The following is a 21,189-nucleotide window of genomic DNA, read 5'->3' as shown; positions in this document are numbered from 1 at the left end:
TTTGGGGCTCTTTTTTTTGCGGGGGGGAGTTGGGGCCTCTTATGCCCCACTTCCAGGGGTGACTGGTGCTACCAGTTTGGGGCCTTTGGGGAATTCTGAAGCATAAATTGGGTTGAATCTTGGATTTTTCTGTTTGCTAGTTTAGGATTCAGCTCTCTTGGGTCTGCTAAGCCAGTTATTGCTTATCTATCATCTTTTAAGCTTCTAAAAGTTTGATACTGTTTTCTCCTCTCCTGACCTCTTTGTTTTTATAGGTTATATATGTTTTAGAAATACCTTTACAGTCATTTTAGTGAGATTTTAAGAAGAAATGAAGCAAATGCCTGTGTTTAATCTGACGTCTTTAATAGAACCTTATTAAACATTTAAAATAATAAAGGACCTATTTGTCATCATTCTGTTTAATGAAATTTTCCAAGTGTGAAAAATATGGAAGTAATGAGAACAGGGCCCTTTGTACCACAGTTTGATTGTTCTAGGTGGTGGGAGCCTGTAGAACTGGCCGGTCTGGCCAGCAAGACCACACACATATCCTCAGCAGCCTGGCATCATCTAGTCAGGCCATACCGTATTGCGCTTGTGTATTTTTGAGATCATATGTAACCTTTTGAGTTTATTTGTAATTCTGCATAGATTTCCTCTTCCCTTACTGTTGGATTTGAGGAATTCTTGAAGCAGGGTGACCTCATGTCTCAGCATACTTAACCTCAAATTTTGTGATTTGGGGTTTCATTCCTCTGTTTATGCAGCTCCAACTTTCAGCTTTATTTTTGTGCCAATCATACTAAAGTTTGCCCTTTTAGCTTCTGCCTTTTGCGTGGAATATTTTGACTTTTTCTGAGCTATTATTCAACGCGATTATTCTCACATTGTCTTGAGAGGGGGATATGTGTGGATGCAGTTTTGTCTTAGAGGTTTTATAGCTCAGCGTTAATTTGAGAGTAACCTACGGTTATAGACTGAGGGTTTATGTCCCTTCAAAATTCCTATGTTGAAGTCTTAACCACCCCACCCCACCCCCCCCAACCAGTATGGCCACCTTTGGGATGGGGTCTCTAAGGCAGCAGTGAAGGTTAAATGAGGTCATAAGGTGAGGCCCTGATCTGATGGGGTTGGTGCCCTTATAAGTAAAGACACCAGAGCGCCCCCACCCACATCCTCTGCTTGTGCACATAGTGAGAAGATGCCACGCGAAGCCAAAGTGAGAAGGGGGCTGTCTGTTGGAACCTTCGCCTTAGGCTTCTAGCATCGAGAACCGTGAGAAAATTAACTTTTGTGGTTTAAGACACCCAGTCTATGGTATTTTGTTATGCAGCCAGGCAAACTAATACACCAGCCTTCTGTCACATTTACTTGGTCTTCTAGTTTGTTTTTTTAGACATTGGCAGTCCGAGTTGTCAGTTGTCAGATATTAGCTTATAGTTGTCATATCCATGCAACTTGTTGTTGTCAATAGTTGTCATATCCAAGCAACTAATTTCTTCTGTTTTAAGCCAGGGTAGAGTTCTGTAGTTAGGAGGCCAGATATTCCAGCTGCATTAAGAATTAGGAAATCAGTGCAGTGGGTTGCAGCTGGCAGGTTTTTAAATGAAATACATTGACTATAGTTTTGTGAAAGTTGTGTTTCCAGAGTGTATGTATGTGAATGTGTGTACTAGATCAAGATGTAAAATATGGTTCTTACTGTAAGTTGTGGCAAAGAAAAAAGATTTTAAATCTGTTGCTGTAGTCCAAGCTAATCCTTTAGTTCCTCTTGGAATATCCATGGCAAGTGATTCTCGTCAGAGTTTGAGGGAAAAGGAAGACCAGAATTGTGGGCACTGAGGGTTCAGAGTTCAGACCTAGAGCTCTGAACCCAAAAAGGGAAAGACACAGGGGAGAGGAGAACATGGTATCTGTTTAACTCAGCAAGTGAAGCAGGGAACCCCCAGGAGGACTCTTTTTAGCGGGGCCACTGGGGGCTGGGGGCTGGCTGTGATTTATCACCTTTCTCTGCATTCCCAGAGTGCACTCACTGCACACACCATGTTATATTATAACTAGTTTTTAATTGTCTGTGACTGGGCCAAGTCCATAGTTGGCACTCCATAAATGTTAGTAGGAGGGAGGAATCAAAGGTAGGCATTGTTATCGGCCTTGTTTTACTGTCATCCGAGTTAATGACACGTTTAATCCTGCACTGGTTGGGAAGTCAGCCCACTTTCAGTCACGTGTGAACGTTGTGCCCTCTATCATGAGTGCACTGTGAACAGAGTCCACACTATTCTATGGAGCCAGTAGCAACAAAATTCCATCCTGTATCTCAAGATGTCAGGAGAACAGGTGGAAATGTTTTCATTGTATGGACTTCTAGCTTTATTAAGAGAGGTAAGGAGGAAGAGGTTATAATACGTCAGGAATAGTCATGAAACCAGCAGTCTTGGCAGGATGGGGGGTGGAACGGGGGAAGTGGCTATGGAAGCAAGTATAATGTGCTCTTGTTGGGCGAGTTCAGGGTGTAGTGAAGGCCTGTGGCAGGGGACTGTCACGGTCGTCTAAAGGGATTCAGGAGGACTTCCCAGAGCAAAGGACATTTATGAAGAGATTTGAGGCTTAAGTAGGTGTTAATCAGACATAGGTAACAACATATGAGTCACCAGAGGGGGCGGGTAGCTCATGAGCAGCCTCCAGTTGGAGGTGTGACATTTAGACGGCATGTCCTAGGTCGTGGCGCTCTATTCTGCCATAGGCATAGCCATCTAGTGCAGCCTGCAGAAGCTGGAAGCAGCCCAAACTGGAATCAGACAGTCAGCTGGCAGACTGTTGCCGACTTCTAGAAGTGAGGGCCTGCCTTAGGGCAGTGCCAGAATGTGGCCATGGAAGTACAGCTAAGGAGGAATTGATAAGGCCTGACCATGTTTGGGGTGTAAGCGGCCAGGGAAAGGAGGGACGCCTTTGACTCTAGTTTTGAGGTTCAGCACCCGGGGATGACAGTGATTACTCTCCTAGTGGTAGAGAACATTTGAGAGCAGTCAGCCTTGAGAGGGAAAATGGTGGGCAATGTGGATTTTACATCTTGAGTTATAGAATTCATAGAGCTCTTAGGGCAAGTTTTCAAGGAATGGTCTTATTAGAAGAAAATTTTTCATGATTCATAGGTAGACTAAACTTTCCCATTTATGTGGCATTTTTTCCCTTAGAAAGCTTCTAGCTGTTGGGTAAAAAATTAGATGTTATTTAAATACAGCATATTTTAATATTCTAAATCCAGGAACCTATATATTTTCAATATTTTTCTCAGCTAGGACATGAAATTGTTACTTACCTTGGTTCATAATCAGGTTTTTTTAAAAAACGGTGGCATAACAAAGATTTGTCCATTTATAAATCAAATACCAATGTATTATACATTTACACGATTGAATGCCAAGTGGTTGCTTTGAATTAAAAGCCTTCACAATTCAATTTGTAGTTCCTTCAGAGCCTCCTCAACTTACTTTCTCTTTTCTTCATTTGTGGTCATTATTCTACAGCGACTTTTGAGAAGCAGTTTTCTTAAAAGAGTACAAATTGGATTATTCCCCTTTATTGAATTGAAATTCTTAACAAGGCTTTCCGTTAATGAAATATTGTATTCATGTTAGGCTAAAGGGGCTAGTTTGAGTCATTAAGTTAGCGTTTCAGAATTAGAAAGTCATCGATTAAAGCTTCACTAATAACTCAAGCAAAATTTAGTAATAAAGGGATTCCACTAGGTGCTGCTAACACAAGCATGAAAATTCATACCAGGGAAAACTGGCAACCAGAGGAATCTGAATTCGCTTGACCATTAACACGTGCTAATGCCAAAAAACTTCATTAATCTTCTTCCAGTGATACTGCTCAAGATAAACACATCCTTGACTTTCAGTTCTAGGATGTATTCTTTATTCAGCCACTGGGCCTTCCAGTCCAGCACGGAAGTGGTCCTAAGGGAAAAGAAACTCTCCTTTGATTGTGTATAGAACATTCTGCTTTGATACGGAGCCATGTCTGGAGCTCAAAAGAATTTTCTTTAACATGATAGGGAGAAAGTATCAGGCTCATTTTTGATTTTTTGATACTTACTTGACATTTTTTATGGGTGTTTTCAGTTCTGACCTGACTACTTTTTTTCTTGCCAGTTTAAGATTGGCAGAGAATGGTGGACGTGGATTGATTACAGCCGCTTCCAGGAGCTCATCCAGGAATATGAAGACAGTGGTGGATCCAAAACTTTCAGTGCCAAGGATTACATGGCCAAAACTCCTCACTGGGCATTATTTGGTGCCAACGAAAGAGGCTTTGATCCCAAGGACACAAGATATCAGAGAAAGAACAAATCAAAGGATATTTCTGGATGTTGAGATTATCTGAATTTAGGATACCGAAGGACACAAACTGATTGCCCCAGAAGGTTCTCAGACTCCACTGTGATTTTTCCAAGGACAAATTACACAAATTATATTTCACATAGAGAAGGGTGTAAGGGGACGCAAGTCACATCCTGAGGCTCGGGAGACAGCAGCCACGCTTTGAGTGCCTGGGACTCAGCCTCACCGTCTCTTTCCAGAACTCAGTCCCTTTTCTGAGTTTACTTCTGAAAGAAAATCATTTTGAGGGGGAAGTACACAATCTTTATTAGTTTTGAATTATAATTAGGAAGACTGCCTAGAATGCCAACCATGGGAGTGTCGTGCAGAGTGAATTTCTGTTCCTCTTCCCCCGTCATGGGCTGTTGGCCTTTGTCAGTTGTACTACCCTGAGGTCAGTGTATCTGCTTCCTCTAAGATCTCCATCCCTTCCTTACATCTTAAGATAACACTTTCTGAAAGTAATGTCATAATTCTCAATTATTTTAAATACTACATAGATTTCTTTAAATATTCATTTAGTACCAACTCTTTAGAAACTGATTTGGGTCTAAAACTACTAGATCTCATTCTATTCCCATACAGATTGCCATAGAAAGTAGTATGTGAGCTGGATTAGAGTAAAATCTCTCTTCTTCTGTAAGAGGAATTATCATATGATGTCACTGAATAATTAGTCTCACAAATTAGTGAAACAATGAGTACAATTTGTTTTTGGTTTGAAAAGTCAGTGTTTAAGCCTCTCATCACTATACATATAACAGGTTTCCATCTTCTTTCACTCTTGTAGCCCTAGCTACTTTCTGCAATCTGTTCTTTAAGTTTCAAGTTTTTTCCTAGTTGAAAACATCACTAAATACTCAGTAGTTTTTTAAAAGTATTATAGTTATTTAAAAAATTCCTTTATCCTAAAATTTTAATAAAATATCTTTTGTGGAGACTTGGACCACACATTTTCTTTTGAAAATTTTTAAAGATGCTTCTAGTCCCGTGGTTCTAAGCCCTGTCAGACCCATCTCCTCCTTATATTCCTCCTCTATTCTCTGCTGAAGTAAAGTTCATAATAATATAATCTACTTACTCATTTAGTTGAAAACTGGGCACTGTATTTATTTCTAAGCGATAGAGTCTCTCTGTGCCATAGGATGAAATCAGATGTTCTTGAAGTCACCACATCTTCAAGCATGCGTTCAGTCTCCTGTTCTGTTGACCCCAGAGACAGACAAGAGATGGGAGTGGTCCGGGCCAGTGAGGCAGGAGCTCACTGAAGCTCAGATATGTTAATGGTTGTTGAGTAGAGATGGAAAATCTCTATTCAAACCTTAAATTAGAGCAGAGTATTAAAAAGCAAGAGCTCATGCTAAGGAGCGCACAGATGGGCTCCTGTTTGTGACAGTTAACTGGGCTCACAGCTGTAGGAAGCCCCCTCTGGGGCTGCCATAAGGAGCAGGGCAGGCGGCAGTGCATGCTGGGCTTTGGACCGTCCTTCAACCTCTTTTTCAACCGGGCAATGCTACTTTTATTTTTTATGCATTGAGGTTCTGCTCAAGATTTAATTTGAATGAAGATATTCTGTTGCTTCAAAGAAAAAAAAACAAAAGCAAACCTCTCACCACCAGAATGAGCCCTCCTGACTCCATTAACTTTAGGCACATAAATGAGCAGTTTTTCTCCCTCTGCCACCCAGGAAGTGTTTGCTTTATATTAAAAAAAAAAATAACATGGCATATTAATCCCAGTTCACAGTCACAGCAGAAAATTTTAAATGCCTAGGGGAAAAAAATACAGTGGAATCTGGATGAAAAAAATTAAATGTTTGCTGAGCAGTATTAAAGTAGAAGAGATGGGGAAGCTTGAATATTCTTAGAAGGTGAGCTGTTTGAAAAATAGCATTCTAGATGTCCAGTGGAAGTTATTGTTGGAGTTTGAGCAAGCGATTCTAAAATTCTGCTGAAAAACTAGCCAGGTAAGAATAGTTACAAGATTATAGAAAAATAATTATTCAAGGAAAATTGCTTTACAAGATATTAAAGAATGTTGTCTAAAATAATTCAAACAACATGAAACGAGATCAGCTTCCAAAATGACAGAGTGAGAACCTCAGTGAACTCACTCTCCCTCTAAAATAGTGAAAATATGGGCAAAACAACTAAAATCAAAGAATTTTAGAACTTCGAGAGTTTAACCAAAGCTTTGCCGTGAGCTGAAAATCATCTGTTAAGAGAAACTACTGAACCTTAATAAAATTAACAGTTTACTTCTCATCAGAAAGCATGGAGGCCAAAAGACAGTGGAATGGTATCTTAAAAGAGCTGGAAGAAGAGACTTTCAACCAAAAATTCTATGCCTAGCTTAATCTTCCTTCAAAATTAAAGAAGAAATTAAGACATTTTCAGATAAGCAAGAAGTAAAAGAATTCATCACCAGCAGACCTGCCTGTGAGGAGGAGTCCTCAGGGCTTAATGAAAGTACGTTAGGCACTAACTTGAAACCACGTGAAGAAATAAACAGCACTGGTGAAAGTAACTACGTAAGTTTTACAGAAGACAATACAAATGTACTTTTGTTTGTAACTCTCCTATCTGTTTTATAAGGTAGCTGCATAAAGCAGTATTTATAAAACTGTGTTGATGGACTTAGAATGTATAAAGATGTAATTTGCATGACAGTAATAACATGAAAGAAGTGTGAGGGGAACAGAGGTATATTGGAGCAAGTCTTGACTACCCACTGTTAAAATTAAGTGGGTATGTTTCCAAAGCAGATTGTTTTAAGATGCTAATTGTAATCCCAAGAGCAGCCACTAAGAATAAATTTTAAAAGTTATAGTAAAACAAATACGATTCTGCTCACAGTTTCAATGTGTGGATTTTCCCCCCCACACCAAACAGTTCTCCAACACCGGCTGGGTGTCCTGCAGTTCAGCTTAATTCTGACCGTCTACCTGGCGATAGCATCAGATCCCACAGGTTAAATGCTCTGCCCCCCAACTTCAGATGCCAGTCACAAGTCCAGGTTGTCACCTGTGCTTCTGACCAACCAGCTATAGATTGGAGGTTCCCGTGGGTTTGATTAATGTGCTAGAGCGGCTCACAGAACTCAGAGAAACATTTTACTTACTAGATTATTGGTTTATTATAGAAGGGTATAACTCAGGAACAGCCAGATGGAAGAGATACACAGGGCAAGGTACGTGGGAAGGAACATAGGGCTTCCATGCCTTTTGCAAGCATGCCACTCTCCCAGATCATGTGTTCACCAGTCTGGAAGCTCTCCAAACCCAGTCCTTTTGGGTTTTTATAGAGACTTCATTACATAGGCACGATTGATTAAATCATTGGCCATTGGTGATTGACCTTAATCTCCAGCCCCTCTCCCCTCTCCAGAGGTCCGGGGTGGTTCTGAAAGTTCCCAACCCTCTAATCACTTGGTTGGTGGCCCTGGCAATGAGTCCCCTTCCTTAGGTTACCAAAGGGCTTTCCAAAAGTCGCCTCATTAACATAACAAAAGACACCCGTGTTGTTGTTGTTGTTGTTGTTGTTGTTGTTATGGTCATCGCTTAGCAAATTCCAAGGGTTTTAGGAACTCTATGCCAGGAACTGGGAGAGAATACGTATATTTAATAATTTAATATTTATATTTAAATAATGTATATTTCTTATTATAAATCACAGTATCACAAAGAAACGAGAATTTAAAAGGTACACTAGAAAATATCTATTTAGAAGACAGTAACAGTAACAAAACAACAAAGATCTAAGACATTCAAAAAACAAATAGCAAAAATGTCAGGCACAAATCTTGCCTTATTGGGTAAGTATATTACGTAAATAGATTAAATACCCCAATCAAAAGAGGCAGAATGTATTTTTCTTTTAAATCCAATTACATGCTGTTCACAATAGACACACTTTAGATTCAAAGACTAAAAGAATCGAGAAAGGTATACCATGGAAGCAGTTATCAAAACAAAGAGTGGTTGTACTAATATCAAAAAAATAGACTTGAAGACAAAAATTGTTTGTGGGGACAAAAGGGACATTTTATAATGATAAATTGTAATTATTATAATTATTTATAATTACATCTTACTAGAAAGATGTAATGATTTTAAACATGCATGGACCTAACTAACAACAGAGCCCCAAAATATGTGAAGCAAAACCTGACAGAATTGAAGGGAGATGATTCAGTAGTAATTGGAGACTTACATAACCCACTTACGATAATGGATAGAGCAACTAGGCCAAAGCCCAAAAAGGAAATAAGAGATTTGAGCAACACTATAAACCAAGTACACCTAAAGGCCTCTATAGGATGCTCCACCAACAACACATTATTCTCAAGTGCCCATGGAACATTCTCCAGTATAGACTGTATGTTAGATCATAAAACAAGTCTCAGTAAGTTTAAAAGGATTGAAATTATGCAAAGTATAGTCTCTGACCAATGGAATGAAATTAGAAATCATTAGAAATCAACAGCAGAAGAAAATTTGGGAAATTCATAAATATGTAGCAATTAGCCAATGTCCTAAACAAACAATGGGTCAAAGAGGGAATCACAAGGAAATTAGGAAAGACTTTTGAGATGAAGGAAAATGAAAACACAACATACCAAAACTTATGGGATGCTGGTAATATAGTGCTTAGAGGGAATTTATAGCTGTAAATGCCTACATTAAAAGGAAGATACATCTCAAATTAATAACCTAACCTTCCATCTTAAGGAACTAGAAAAAGAACAACTAAACTCAAAGTGAGCTAAAGGAAAAAAATAATCAACACTAGGGCAGAAATAAATGAAAGGAAAGAAAAGAAAAAGAAAAAATTAATGAAATCGGAAGTTGGTTCTTTAAAAAAATCAACAAAATTGGCAGACCTTTAGCTAGACTCACCAAGAAAACAGGAAGATGCAAATAGCTAAAATCAGCTATGAATGCACAACTTTGTGAATATACTAAATACTATACACTTTAAATGGGTGGATTTTAAGGTATATGAAATATATCTCAATAAAGCTTTTTTTAAAAAAGCACAGAGGCAAACCTTAATGTTTATGAAAAGCAGTATAGGATATAACATAAGGAATGTAGGATAAATCAATGGAGATTTGGGAGAAAAATTATGTAGTTTTGGTCTTTATACTAAATACCAAAAAGAGTCAAATGAACCAAAAAGCTCAGAAGAAACCTTGGGTGACGAAGGCCTTTCTGGACCAATGGCTTCCAACTTTCTCATGCATCAGAGTCACTCGGAGGGCTTGTTAAAACATGTTTCTGGACCCCACTCCAGAGCTTCTGATATAGTAGGTGTGCAATGCAGAAGAATTTGCTTTTCTAACAGGTTTCTGTGTTATGCAAATGCTGCTAAGAGACCACACTTTCAGAACCCGTTGTAGATATAAAAACAATGTAAGAGATCTAGGGACAGGGGAAGAACACTGCAGGTAGAGGACTGAGCATGCTCAAAGACCACGTGGGGAAGGGTCGTGGCACATTTGAGTAGCTGTATGAAGGCCTCAGTGGCTGGAGAATGCTGCGGAAGATGTAGGAGAAGGCCAGGCCACGCAGGGGAACCAGGAAAACATAACAGTGATGACTCAGGGAGATGCAAGCCAGTCTAAGCCCTAAGAACAATTATGCAAAGGAACAGCATGATTAGATTTGCGTCTTAAGAAGATCACTGTAGCTTTGGGGTTGGATAATGGCCTGGAAAGACCAAAAGGGAAGGGGATGAGTTGGTAGGTATTCTTACAGAACAGGCCAGAAGTGATGGCCCGGGTGGTAGCATTTGTGCAGTGCACGCCCCTGCATGCTGACCCTGGTGGTTGGAATGGAGGGCAGTGGGTAGATTTGAAAGAGACCTTAGGAGGAAACACTGGTGGATTTGGCCACAGTTTGGCTAGATGGGGGTGGGGGAGTGTGGAGTATGGGCAGGCAGGAGGGATAAGTCGTCAAGGATGACTCCTGGGTTTCTGGCTTGAGAACAGGAGAGAGGATGGTGGCGCTCTGTAGGCTGAGACTGGAAGAGGGCCAGGCCTGGGGGAGATCCTGAGTTCATTTGTGGACAGATAGGCTTGGAACTGCCCAAAATTTCCAAGGGGAAGGTCAAGCCAGCGGTCAGGCATACAGGTCTGGGGTGGAAGAAATGTGTGAATCATCATGGTGTAGGTTATACTTGGAGCCTTAAGGAGGGCGGAGGTCATCTTCGGAGAGACCAGAAAACGAGGAGGAGGGGCCACGTCTCCAGGAACTCTAGCAGGTAGGGGTGGGACAGGGAAAGAAGTCCCCTGACATCTTCAACAGGGGAGACAGTAGAGTAGCCAGGCCTGTGGAGTCACAGAATCCCGGGGGAGTTGGGGGGCGGGGCAGATCAAGAAAAGACCGGAGAACAGTTCCAGAGGCCAGTGAGAAGTGAGCCAAAGAGGATGACAGCGAAACATCCCTCGGATAGGGGTCCTGATCAATACTCGTAGTGCAGTGCTCGCACCAGTGAAAGTTTTTAATGACAGAAGATGTTTATGATATAATGCTAAGTTTAAAATACAGAATAGAAAATCATAGTTATCACCTTAATTATATAAAAATCCTATGTGTGAAGCAACATATAAATGAATATGTATTATTTTAATTAGACTAGCACAATAAAAGGTATGAGGGAATGTGTTTTCTACCTTGTAGAGTCAGACTCTAAGCTTTTTCCTTAAATAAGATCCTGAAGTTGGAATTCAGCCTATAGTTGGAGTTAAATATATTCAAAACTGCATATTTTGTCAGCTGAAAGATTCATCTTTTTTTGTTTTTCTTTGTGTGCTTGGTTGCTTTTCTCACTTTTTATTTAAATACAAATTGATGAACCCTTCCCCGGGCACCGTTGATTTAATATAAGTTGGCAGTGACTAATCTTGGCTATTAGCCTGCTTGGTGTTTTTGTCCTTTACTGATTTCCTTTCATTCATTATTAATAAAGTACGCTACTCTCATGACTAGGTTTTGAAGCTGTTTGGTACCGTGTTGTAAATTTCACTGCCTTTTCTGGAGAAAAAGACCCTCTTGTTTGGAAGGAACCCCTAGCATGTTTAGATTTCTCCTCACCGATTCCAAGAATTCCAGCTTAGATGTTAGAGAAAGAGAACTTATAGTGGCCACAGACCTCAGTCTAAGGCAGGTATGTTTGCAACGGGCAGTGAGGGAAACTACCCACTTCCGGGTGAGACAGGAGCATGTATTTGTGGAAAATCGGAGCAGGCAAACATCTTGTGATTCCTTCTCTAGTTTCTGAGAAGTCTCATCTGTGAAGCTCCAGCTAACGCTTTCACTTTTCTCTTATTGAGGAAGTGAATTAATTGCGTAGCTATTAACTGGCTCTCATTGAGGACTACTAGATTTGTACTCCGATTGCTGGCTAAGGAGAAGTGGGAAGAAAAAAATCACTTGGACTGTTGAAAAATGGAACTTTTTTTTTCAGCAACTGGTCCCTCCCCTCCCCGCTCCTGCCAGGAGGAGCTGCAGTTTCCTGATCTGCCCCCCACTCAGGCAGGAAGAGGGCCTGGGCTGTCTCCCAACGTGGGACCCCGGCTCAGAGAGGGATTAGGAAATGCCAGTCTCACCGTGTTCACACCCCCCATCTGCCCCCAGAGAAGGGGGAAGTGAGGCCACAGAGAGGAGGGCTCAGGAGCATCACGCTGGAGCAGCGGGGCAGAAGGGGCTTCATGACATCACGCCAGCAGGGTTCAGCTCACCCAAGCACTGCACTGGGGGCGTTCACCTCTGGCTTGAGTGCTGGAGCCCTGCGGTCAGGTTGTGGTGTCTGAAGGGTGCGGGGTGGCCTTGGAACTCTCGCCACTTACCTGCCATGCACAGAATAGGGATCCCTGGGGGCAAGGCCTTAAGGCACCTGGCACATTTCTTGCCAGGACCTTGGGCTCCACTGACTAGTCTCTGACCCAGCCTCTTCCCAGGGGACCAGAAGTCAGCACTTCCTTTGTGACACAGTCTGAGCCCCAGTGTGGGGCTGGGAACTGAGGTTCAGTGTGAAGAGCAAGGCCTCATGAGTCTGCTGGGCAGCGCAGGTGGCGAAGGCGCAGCTCTGAGGCCACGGGAGCAGGTTCCTGGCAAGCGTGTGCTGTATCTTTGGGGTTGGAGTGTTTGGCGTGGCAGATGGAACCCAGCGGCGTTCCTCTGGGGGCTGTGCTCTCCTTAGCCCCCAGCCTGCACACGGTGCTGGGGAGACACATGATCAGATACACTGGCCGTGTATTGAGAGCCCTTCCTACTGATAACCGGAAAAGCTTATCAAAACTCAACTCATCCAAAAGAATTGGGGCAAGGAACACAAAACACAAAGGAAGAAACACATGCACACACTGAGGCTGAGGAGCAAAGGAAACAAAGAAGCAGGTTATGGAGACAAAGAACACACTCAGAGAAGAGTGCGGGCGTCCTCATGAGCGAGGTGTGCACTGCAGGGTTATTTATTTATTTACTTTTAAAAAATATATTTATTCGTGTGTTTGTTTATTTATCTTTTTATTTTTGGCTGCGTTGGGTCTTCCTTGCTGCACACGGGCTTTCTCTAGTTGCAGCAAGCCAGGGCTACTCTTTATTGCAGTGGCTTCTCTTGTTGCAGAGCATGGGCTCTAGGAGTGCGGGCTTCAGTAGTTATGGCACGGGGGCTTCAGTAGTTGTGGCTCGCAGGCTCAGTAGTTGTGGCTCATGGGCTCCAGTAGTTGTGGCGCGCAGGCTTCAGTAGTTGTGGCATGCGGGCTCAGTAGTTGTGGCTCACGGGCTCTAGAGTGCAGGCTCCGTAGTTGTGGCTCGCCAGCTCTAGAGCACAGGCCAAGTAGTTGTGGCGCACGGGCTTAGTTGCTCCACAGCATGTGGGATCGTCCCGGACCAGGGATTGGACCCATGTCCCCTGCATTGGCAGGTGGATTCTTAACCACTGTGTCACCAGGAAGTCCACTGCAGGGTTATTGATTCACCCTTTTATCTTATTTTACCCCTTTGAATGGATGGGGGTCTTTTGATTAGGGGTGGACTATTCATTGAGGGGAGGGTTGAGGTGGGGCCTGGATTGCACCAGGTGGCATCAGTGCATTTGTCTCCTGAAGCCACCGCATATGTGCTCTAAGAGCTGTTTTCCCTTAAATTGTCCCTTAGTAGTCTAGTGGCTACATGTGGAAGGCTGTACAGGGTCATTAGCAACCTGTGCATTTTTATTGCGCATGCTCCACGGTTTCCATGGTCAGAGTTTCTTGTGCAGATGCTACAGAGGTTCTGTTTTAGATGCCATTCCTCCACACGTTATGGCCTCCTTAAGTGCAAACCAAGGAGGTGCCTTTGCCTTCTGCCTAATACCTATGCGCGGGGAGGCTGTCCTTGGGCCCGGGCCTGTCTTTCCTGCCTGACTACATGCCAGGCTCTGTGCAGGACCTCTGCCTCCAGGCTCGGGGGTTAAATGGCAGGCACTGGTCAGAGCTGTAACTCCCTGCCTCACCCCAAACTCCATCTCCCTCCTTCTGTCTAGCCACCAGACAGGCTGCCGGAATGAAAGTTCTCGAATGCACATCTGACCATGTCCCTTCCAAAACCCTCCCATTCCTCCTTTAAGCCCGTTGTCGAGTCCACACTCCTCAGCCTGACACACCTCACCACCGGTCCAGTGGAATAGCTTGTGCCACTGCTTCCATCTCTAACTCCCATCCTTTCCTCCATCCCCCTGACCAGCTCCTGCTCAGCTTCTGAATTCAAACTTTTGAGTTTGCAGTTAACCTCATTCAGATGATTTCATTGGCTTGCTGGTTAAAGTACACGTTGGCCTTAAGTTTTTTCACCCAAGGCAACTTAGCACAGAGCTTTTCAACACATTTCCAGAACTCATAGACTTTGAGCATCTTATTGAGTAAGGTATTACCCTGGTGGCAGGGCATCCTTATTCGTATCGCCCTTTCTTCAGGATCAGAGCCTTGGCTGTGATGGTCCCCAAAGGACAGGAGCCATACCGAGCAGGTTCAAGTGGCTTAGACGCACATGCTCAGGAGTTCTGACCTCTGGGTTTATACTCAAGCCACAGAACATTATTGATCACTGTGTACTTTACTTGAAATGATTGATAGTTGGTAACAACGTGGGCAATATTTTCATGTTTGATTTTTAGGTGGTTTTGTCCTCTCATTTTTCTAAACTGGTACTAGACGGAAAAAGATGTTTATACTATAGAGTCCCGAACTGCTGTCATGGCATGAAAGCATGTAGCAGTCAGCATGCTCTCTGCTACCAGTAACAGAGTTAGTGGTTTTGAACTAGTGGTTTCAAACAGTAGGGATTTTTATTGTCTCATATAAGCAATCTGGAGGTAGATGGTTTCCAGGTTGAATCTAGGGGTGAATAATTGAAGACCCAGGCAGTTTCCAAGCTTTCCACCACACCCTTTAGGACATGTTGACTTTTCTTTTCAGACTGTTGCCCCATGGTCTCAAAATGGCTGCCAAAGTTCCAGGCATCACATTCTCTCACAGTTGTGTTCAAAGCCTGGAAGGAAATGGATGAGGAAGAGAGCTCTCCTCTATTGAGTTGCTCTATTAATCAAAAAGGGAAAAACCCCTTAGAGACGTCTCTTTAAGTCTATTAACCATAAATGGGTCAGTTGACAACCTCCAATTGCAAGGGAGGTGGAGAGCACAAGCATCTGGCATTTTCAGCCTCTAGTGTGGGAGGTAGGTACTATTAGGAGCAAAGAAGGTGGACAACAACTCCACCTGCCGCAAAGAATATATATCTTGTGTGTGTAGTTCACCAACCCACCAAACAGGTATGGAGCACCTGCTGAGGGCCAGGTTCTTGCTCTGGGTGCTGGAAGAGGAGCTTCACATTGTAAGACTCGGTGCCTGCCCTGTCCAGGAGAAAAGCAATACCCATGAGCCAGGGATTAAAAATCAGCAAATTAAATGCAAAGTAGTCTTGGAACCTGGGAGTAGGACTGAGAAACTAGCTTTGTCTTGGAGAATGGAGAGCTTCATGGAGGAGGTGACATTTGAACTGTGTCTTGAAGGATGAATGGGAGTTTACCAGAGGAAGAAGGCAAGTAAAGGCCATTTTCGGCCAAAGGGCAGCACGGGCAGATTCAGAGCTCTGAAAAAGCCTGCTTTTGTTTTACGGATCGCCACCTCTTCCACCACCACCCCGGCTCTGAAGGAGAGCCACCCTTAATCAGAGCTGAGCCTCACGGCCCATTTGGTTGTTCTGAGAGCAGCAGTGATGAGTGCTCATTCCACTCGGGAATTCTTCATTCAGAGAGACATGAAGTCCTTCAGACCTGCAGTGGGTGGTATGGGCTGCTCTGTGGGGCATTTATTCTTTGTTCAGCCCACGGTGACACCCTGACTTTTGGGATATGCACAGGTCCTCACCCACTGTATGGGGGGGTGTCTGGCGGAGGCTATGCTCTTAGTCTCCCCTTGCCCCTCCTGGCCCTGAGATTGGCCATATGACCCTGAACCAGGGCAGTGGCTATGCCCGCCCCCTGGGTCTGGTGATGGGTCCAGATGTGAGCGGAACCGATGGAAGGCCTTCCCTGGATTTCTTCAAGTCAAGCCTGCAGAGGCTGATCTGAGAGACAGAGCCCGTGTCCTGCCAGGGCTCGATGCCCGTATCCAGGCATCCCTCTGCACAGCTTCCCCACGTGCCGCCCTTATGGGGAGCGACAAGTCACGTCTTTCACTTGGGTTCATTGGAGCTGGTTTTATCACTTGCAGTAAAGTCTTGGCTAATCTAGTAGCACTTCACTAGCGAAAGCCCACTGGCTGCCACCTGGCTGCCACCTCTCCTGGTAATGTCCCTGACCCAGAGAGGCCTTCTCTTCTGTCCTGCTGAGTCTGGTTGGAGGAAGATCTCCTGTGAGGCCTGGCTCAGCATCTTTTCTCCCATTTCTCTGGGGCCTTCCCTCTGTGGCTCCTTTCACTCCAAGCCAGCCCCATGGCTCCTGTGACCCCAGCAGCCCAGGGCTGCCATGCTGCAGGCCCGTGTCATCCCACAGCTACGTGAGCATCCATGCTGCAGCTGGAGCCTGTACAGATGATAAAACTCTCTCCACCTTTCACTCCTTGGGACATACACACCTTCCCCTGGGCCTGGGGACCCTCTTCTTGGGTTCTTTCTTGCTCCTTTGCCTTGGGTGGCAGGGGATGGTTCCTGGAGGTGACATTTCAGTCTGTCTTCTCCAGGCCACAGGTCTGTCTGGGTCTGTCTGCTGCTGACGCGCCGTGTGCAGGCCATTAGGTAGAGCCCTACCCGGCTCTTGTTTTAAAGGCCTATTATTTTAATTCCCAAAGCTTTCACAGGGAACAGGCAGCAAATCCAGCAGCGGCAGCATGCACTCTGTCTGCCTCCTAATTATGACAGTTCATGACTCAGAATCTCAAACTTGTCATTTCTTTGGCCACGGCATCCTGTCCCACTCTTCCCCGCATCCCCTCTGAAAGAGCCCATCGTTCCAGGAGGAGGGGATGCTGATGTAATTCATCATGGTACAGATACTACTGTGTGGGGTGGAATAGCGATGCTGTCTGCAGCAGGGCAGGGCATGAAGGGAGGAATAAAACGTACTTCATTAAATACCAAGAGAAAATCGCATCAAGCCCTCATTCTCGCACGCTCATTTTACTGTGCTCTGTCTACCAAAGCTCATGTGTGTTTATTTAATTTTATTGGAAAATAAGAAAATACCCCCCAAAATCACTGCCTCACACAAACATGCCTAGAAATAAAGTGTGTGTTTATAATGCTTTTAGATTTTATCTCATTAACAGGCCACTTCCCTGACCCGGTGGGATCTGCACACTGTGGGGATGGGGAAACAGGCATCGGGTATTTGTGCGTGTGCAGGGCAGACCCCTTTTTCCTGGGGGTGCCGAGGCCCCCGCCACCCTCCCTCTATGGTTAAAAAGCTTTCAAACACGTTCTCTATTTCATGAGCCCTGACCCCGTCCCTCACTGTTTCAGGTTTCCCCCAAACAACAACTGGAAATTTTTGTGTGAAATCAAGCTTTGTTTTTCCCATCCCCTGAGGAATACAAAGTCAGGCAAGGTGAAGAAACCCCCTTTCTCACCTCCAGTTAGTTCCCTTCGTTGTCTGCTCCAGCCACACCACCAAATCCGCTTCAGCGAAGTCCCCGGTGATGCCTCAACCTCAAAGCTAACAGATGCCCCCTTCATCCTGCCTGACTCTCTAGCTTTTGGTCCCAGGGCCACTTCGCTCTCACCTCCCCCTCCCGGCGTCCTGCCGGCACCTCCTGCCTGCCATGGTGATTCTCGCCCTGGCTTTCCATCTCCCTGTTCCTCTCCACCCCACACCCTGTGACCTCAGCCTTCCCGCCTGGCCCTCTCGAGTCTGGATCACTTCTATGTGGATGGCCCCAACCCCGGGTTCTCTTCTGAACCACAAGCCTGTTTATCCAACTGCCTTTGAGGTTCCCTCACCTTGAGTCCCCTCCCAGCCCCGCCTTGTCCTGCTTGCCTGTCCCTTCAACACACGGCCAAGGTAATAGGGCCCCTCAGAGGCCCTCTGTGCTCCCACCTGAAGGAGCTGCCCCTTTGTTTGTACACAATTCTTTTTTGGGGGGGGGCGCGCAGCATGTGGGACCTTAGATCCCCAACCAGGGATTGAACCCGTGCCCCCTGCATTGGAAGGGTGGAGTCTTAACCACTGGACCACCAGGGAAGTCCCTGTACATACTTCTAATATTGTCCGTTGCCCATGGGTTGTCTTTTATTGATCTAAATGTTTGCCTCCCCTCCCCCACCCAGACATGACCCCCAGCGGGAGTCTGAGTCGCCATCACCTTCCTCGGCAGTGCCTGGCTCTGGGCAGGCCCCTTGCGAAGCCATTATCGCCTGCCGAAGCATCACCATGGGCATTATTTCCTTTAGCAAACTCACCAAATAACAGATTTCTGTCTTCCTTCCCTTCCCTTCCCTCCTCTTCAGGCAGTTCTTAGAGCCCTAATGTCTCACACATCCTTCCTAATGGCCTCATTTATAAAATCATTCTCTTTTTTAATAAGTCAGGGGTAACTTGCCATGTCTATTATTAATGGCCTCTTTCAAAATGCCTTGGCACCTCTTTTGGTTTTCGAAAGGCCCTAAGTGGTTTTCTGAGTTTGAGCAGCACCAGTTTTTCCTTTTAAGGTATACCAATCTGCAACAAGAACATTTCTGAATGACTCATAATTTCTATATCGCAGTTTTCTTCCAGTGGATTCAAAATATTTTGTACCTTTGATACTTTTGCCCTGATATGCGGTGTCAGCAGACCAGGGCCCCCTTTCAAGTGACTGTGGCTGCCTGGGGGCTGTGGTAGTTTATATGATTTGTCCACATAGTCACTGCCTCTCTCTGGGCCCATCACCTCAGCAACCTCCCTGGTGCCTCCTCTATGGGAGGGGTGGACGCCCCTCCTGTCCCGCTGGCTTCAGGCTGGGCTGTTGGACTTACTTTGGCCAGTGGTATGTGATCAGATAGGACATCCATCGTAGCCCAGCAGAAGTTTTAAGAACCAGTGAGTGTTTCTACCCGCTCTTTTCCTTCCCCCTTTGCCAAGAAAATGGCCTGTCCCCTTCTGCTCACCTCCCTAGAATGATGAAGACGCTTGGACCAGAGCCACAGCCAAGAAGCAAAAGTTTGTGGTTATAAGCTCCTGCGGTTTTGGAGTTGTCCATTGCTACAGCACAACAGGGCAAAAATGGACTGATACAGATGCTCTTGGTCACTTAAAGAAGACAGAAATTTATATGTTGAAAACTCTAAGGAGATTTTCTTACTAGCCCATTGGATCATGGGACACCTGCTAGCTTGCTAAAAGGAGTGCATTTTGGAGAAGACTCATTAAACCTTCAAAACCTCATTTCCCATTGTGACATGTCACCATCTCCCATTCCTCCCATCACCATAGCAACACACATTCGGGGACAGGAGCTGGAAGATCCTTGAAAGGGATGGGGGGAGCAATTTTCAATTCCTCCTTGGACCTCAGAAACCTCATCTTATCTTCTGTAGCTTTATTATCTCAGGTAAAGATGAAGGCAGAATGTTTTAAGACAAAGGGGGTCTGCTCAAGTATAAGGAAAAGTTACCGTTCCTGCTGCTGGAGGAGAAGGAGAGGAAAGATTACTCAGAGCATGCTCCACTGCAAGGGAGTGGCATATATGGGGCTCCAGAAGAGCTCCCCCAAATCCAGCTGAGTTGCACTCCACCACCTCCAGGTGGTACTTTGCTGAGGATGTGTCTTGATTGGGAGTCTGCCCTGTGTGTCACTAGGATCACCTACATCTTGGAACCTGGCAACCCCAGATGCTCTGATGAATCGTGTATTTTGAGGTCCTTACATCTAAACCGGTGCAAACAGCTTATAACTCTGTCAGGATCTGGCAAGTGTATCCTCTCTTTCTTACATGGAAGCCTGAGTTTTGGTTGTCAATTCATTTCACCAAAGAGCTAACACAAGAATTTTTTTTTTCACCTGAATTTTTTATTTTTATTTTTTTCCTCTTATAATCCCTTTATTGTTAAATGATATCTTTTTCTTTTTTATTTATTTTTAATTTACTTTTTATTGAAGTATAGTTGAATTACAATGTGTTAATTACTGCTGTACAGCAAAGTGACTCAGTTATACATATATATACATTCTTTTTCATATTCTTTTCCATTATGCTTTATCCCAGGATATTGAATATAGTTCCCTGTGCTACACAGCAGGACCTTGTTGTTTATCCATTCTATATATACCAGTTTGCATCTGCTAATACCAAACTCCTAATCCAACCTTCTCCCACCCCACCTGAATTTTTTAAGAGAACATACGATGCTGGGCTTTGGAAATAAATGTCCTGGTAACTTTCCATGCTTACACCTGACTCAGAACCAAACCAGGGCAGATGGGAGCAATGACCTGTACCTGTGCCATGTGTGTGCATCCTGGTCTGGAGAACTTGGCTTTGAGACCCAACAGGAGGGCCTCAGCAACATGGGCCTGCAGGGTAGGGAGGTATGTGTACCAGTCAGGGTTCTCAAGAGAAAGAGAATCAATAGGAGGTTAGACTTTTTTTTGTGTGTGTGGTACGCGGGCCTCTCACTGCTGTGGCCTCTCCCGTTGCGGAGCACAGGCTCTGGACGCGCAGGCTCAGCAGCCATGGCTCACGGGCCCAGCCGCTCCACGGCATGTGGGATCTTCCCGGACTGGGGCATGAACCCGTGTCCCCTGCATCGGCAGGCGGGACTCTCAACCACTGCGCCACCAGGGAAGCCCGAGGTTAGACATTTTGATTAAAAGAAGTTAGTTCATGCAATTATGGGGCCTGAGAAGTCCTACAGTCTGCCATCTACAAGCTGGGGAGACCCAGGAAAGTGATGGTAAAATTCAGTCTGAGTCTGAAGATCTAGAAACCACAGGAGCCAGTGGTGTAAATCCCAGTCCAAGGTCAGGAGAAAATGAGATGAAATACGCCAGTTGAAGCACTGAGGCAGAAAAGCAAAAGAGGGTGAATTCCTACTTCCTCGCCTTTTGGCCCTCAATGGCTTGGATGATGCCAACCCACACTGGAGAGGGTGGATCTACCTTACTGAGTCCACTGACGCAAATGCTAATCTCATTGGAAACAATCTCTTATGGGGCATTCCCTGGCGGTCCAGTGGTTAGGAATTGGCGCTACCACTGCCAGGGCCCGGGTTCGATCCCTGGTTGGGGAGCTTAGATCCTACAAGCCGCGTGGTGAGGCCAAAAAAAGGAAACCTCATAGAGACACCCAGAAATAACGTTTC

At 44.7% G+C, this 21,189-nt stretch overlaps 1 protein-coding gene across 4 annotated transcripts in view; it reads left to right on the top strand.

Annotated features, from left to right (window-relative positions):
* Window positions 1-21,189, top strand: part of LOC308628400 (S-adenosyl-L-methionine-dependent tRNA 4-demethylwyosine synthase TYW1) — a 216,535-nt gene that overhangs the window by 144,180 nt on the left and 51,166 nt on the right. For 2 of the 4 annotated variants that reach the window (XM_081255244.1, XM_081255243.1), the window contains exon 16: window positions 4,143-7,208. The exons of the other annotated variants lie outside the window; for them this stretch is intronic. In XM_081255244.1, the coding sequence (XP_081111370.1) occupies window positions 4,143-4,364 (222 nt within the window). In that variant the 3' untranslated portion in view covers window positions 4,365-7,208. Of the gene's footprint in view, window positions 1-4,142; window positions 7,209-21,189 lie in introns of those variants that run through there. 4 annotated transcript variants of the gene reach the window in all.

The sequence above is a fragment of the Mesoplodon bidens genome (assembly GCF_964165515.1).
Source record: "Mesoplodon bidens genome assembly, chromosome: 15".
NCBI lineage: Eukaryota > Metazoa > Chordata > Mammalia > Artiodactyla > Ziphiidae > Mesoplodon > Mesoplodon bidens.
The sequence above is the reverse complement of the archived record's forward strand: the minus strand, read 5'-3'. Positions and strand labels throughout refer to the sequence as shown.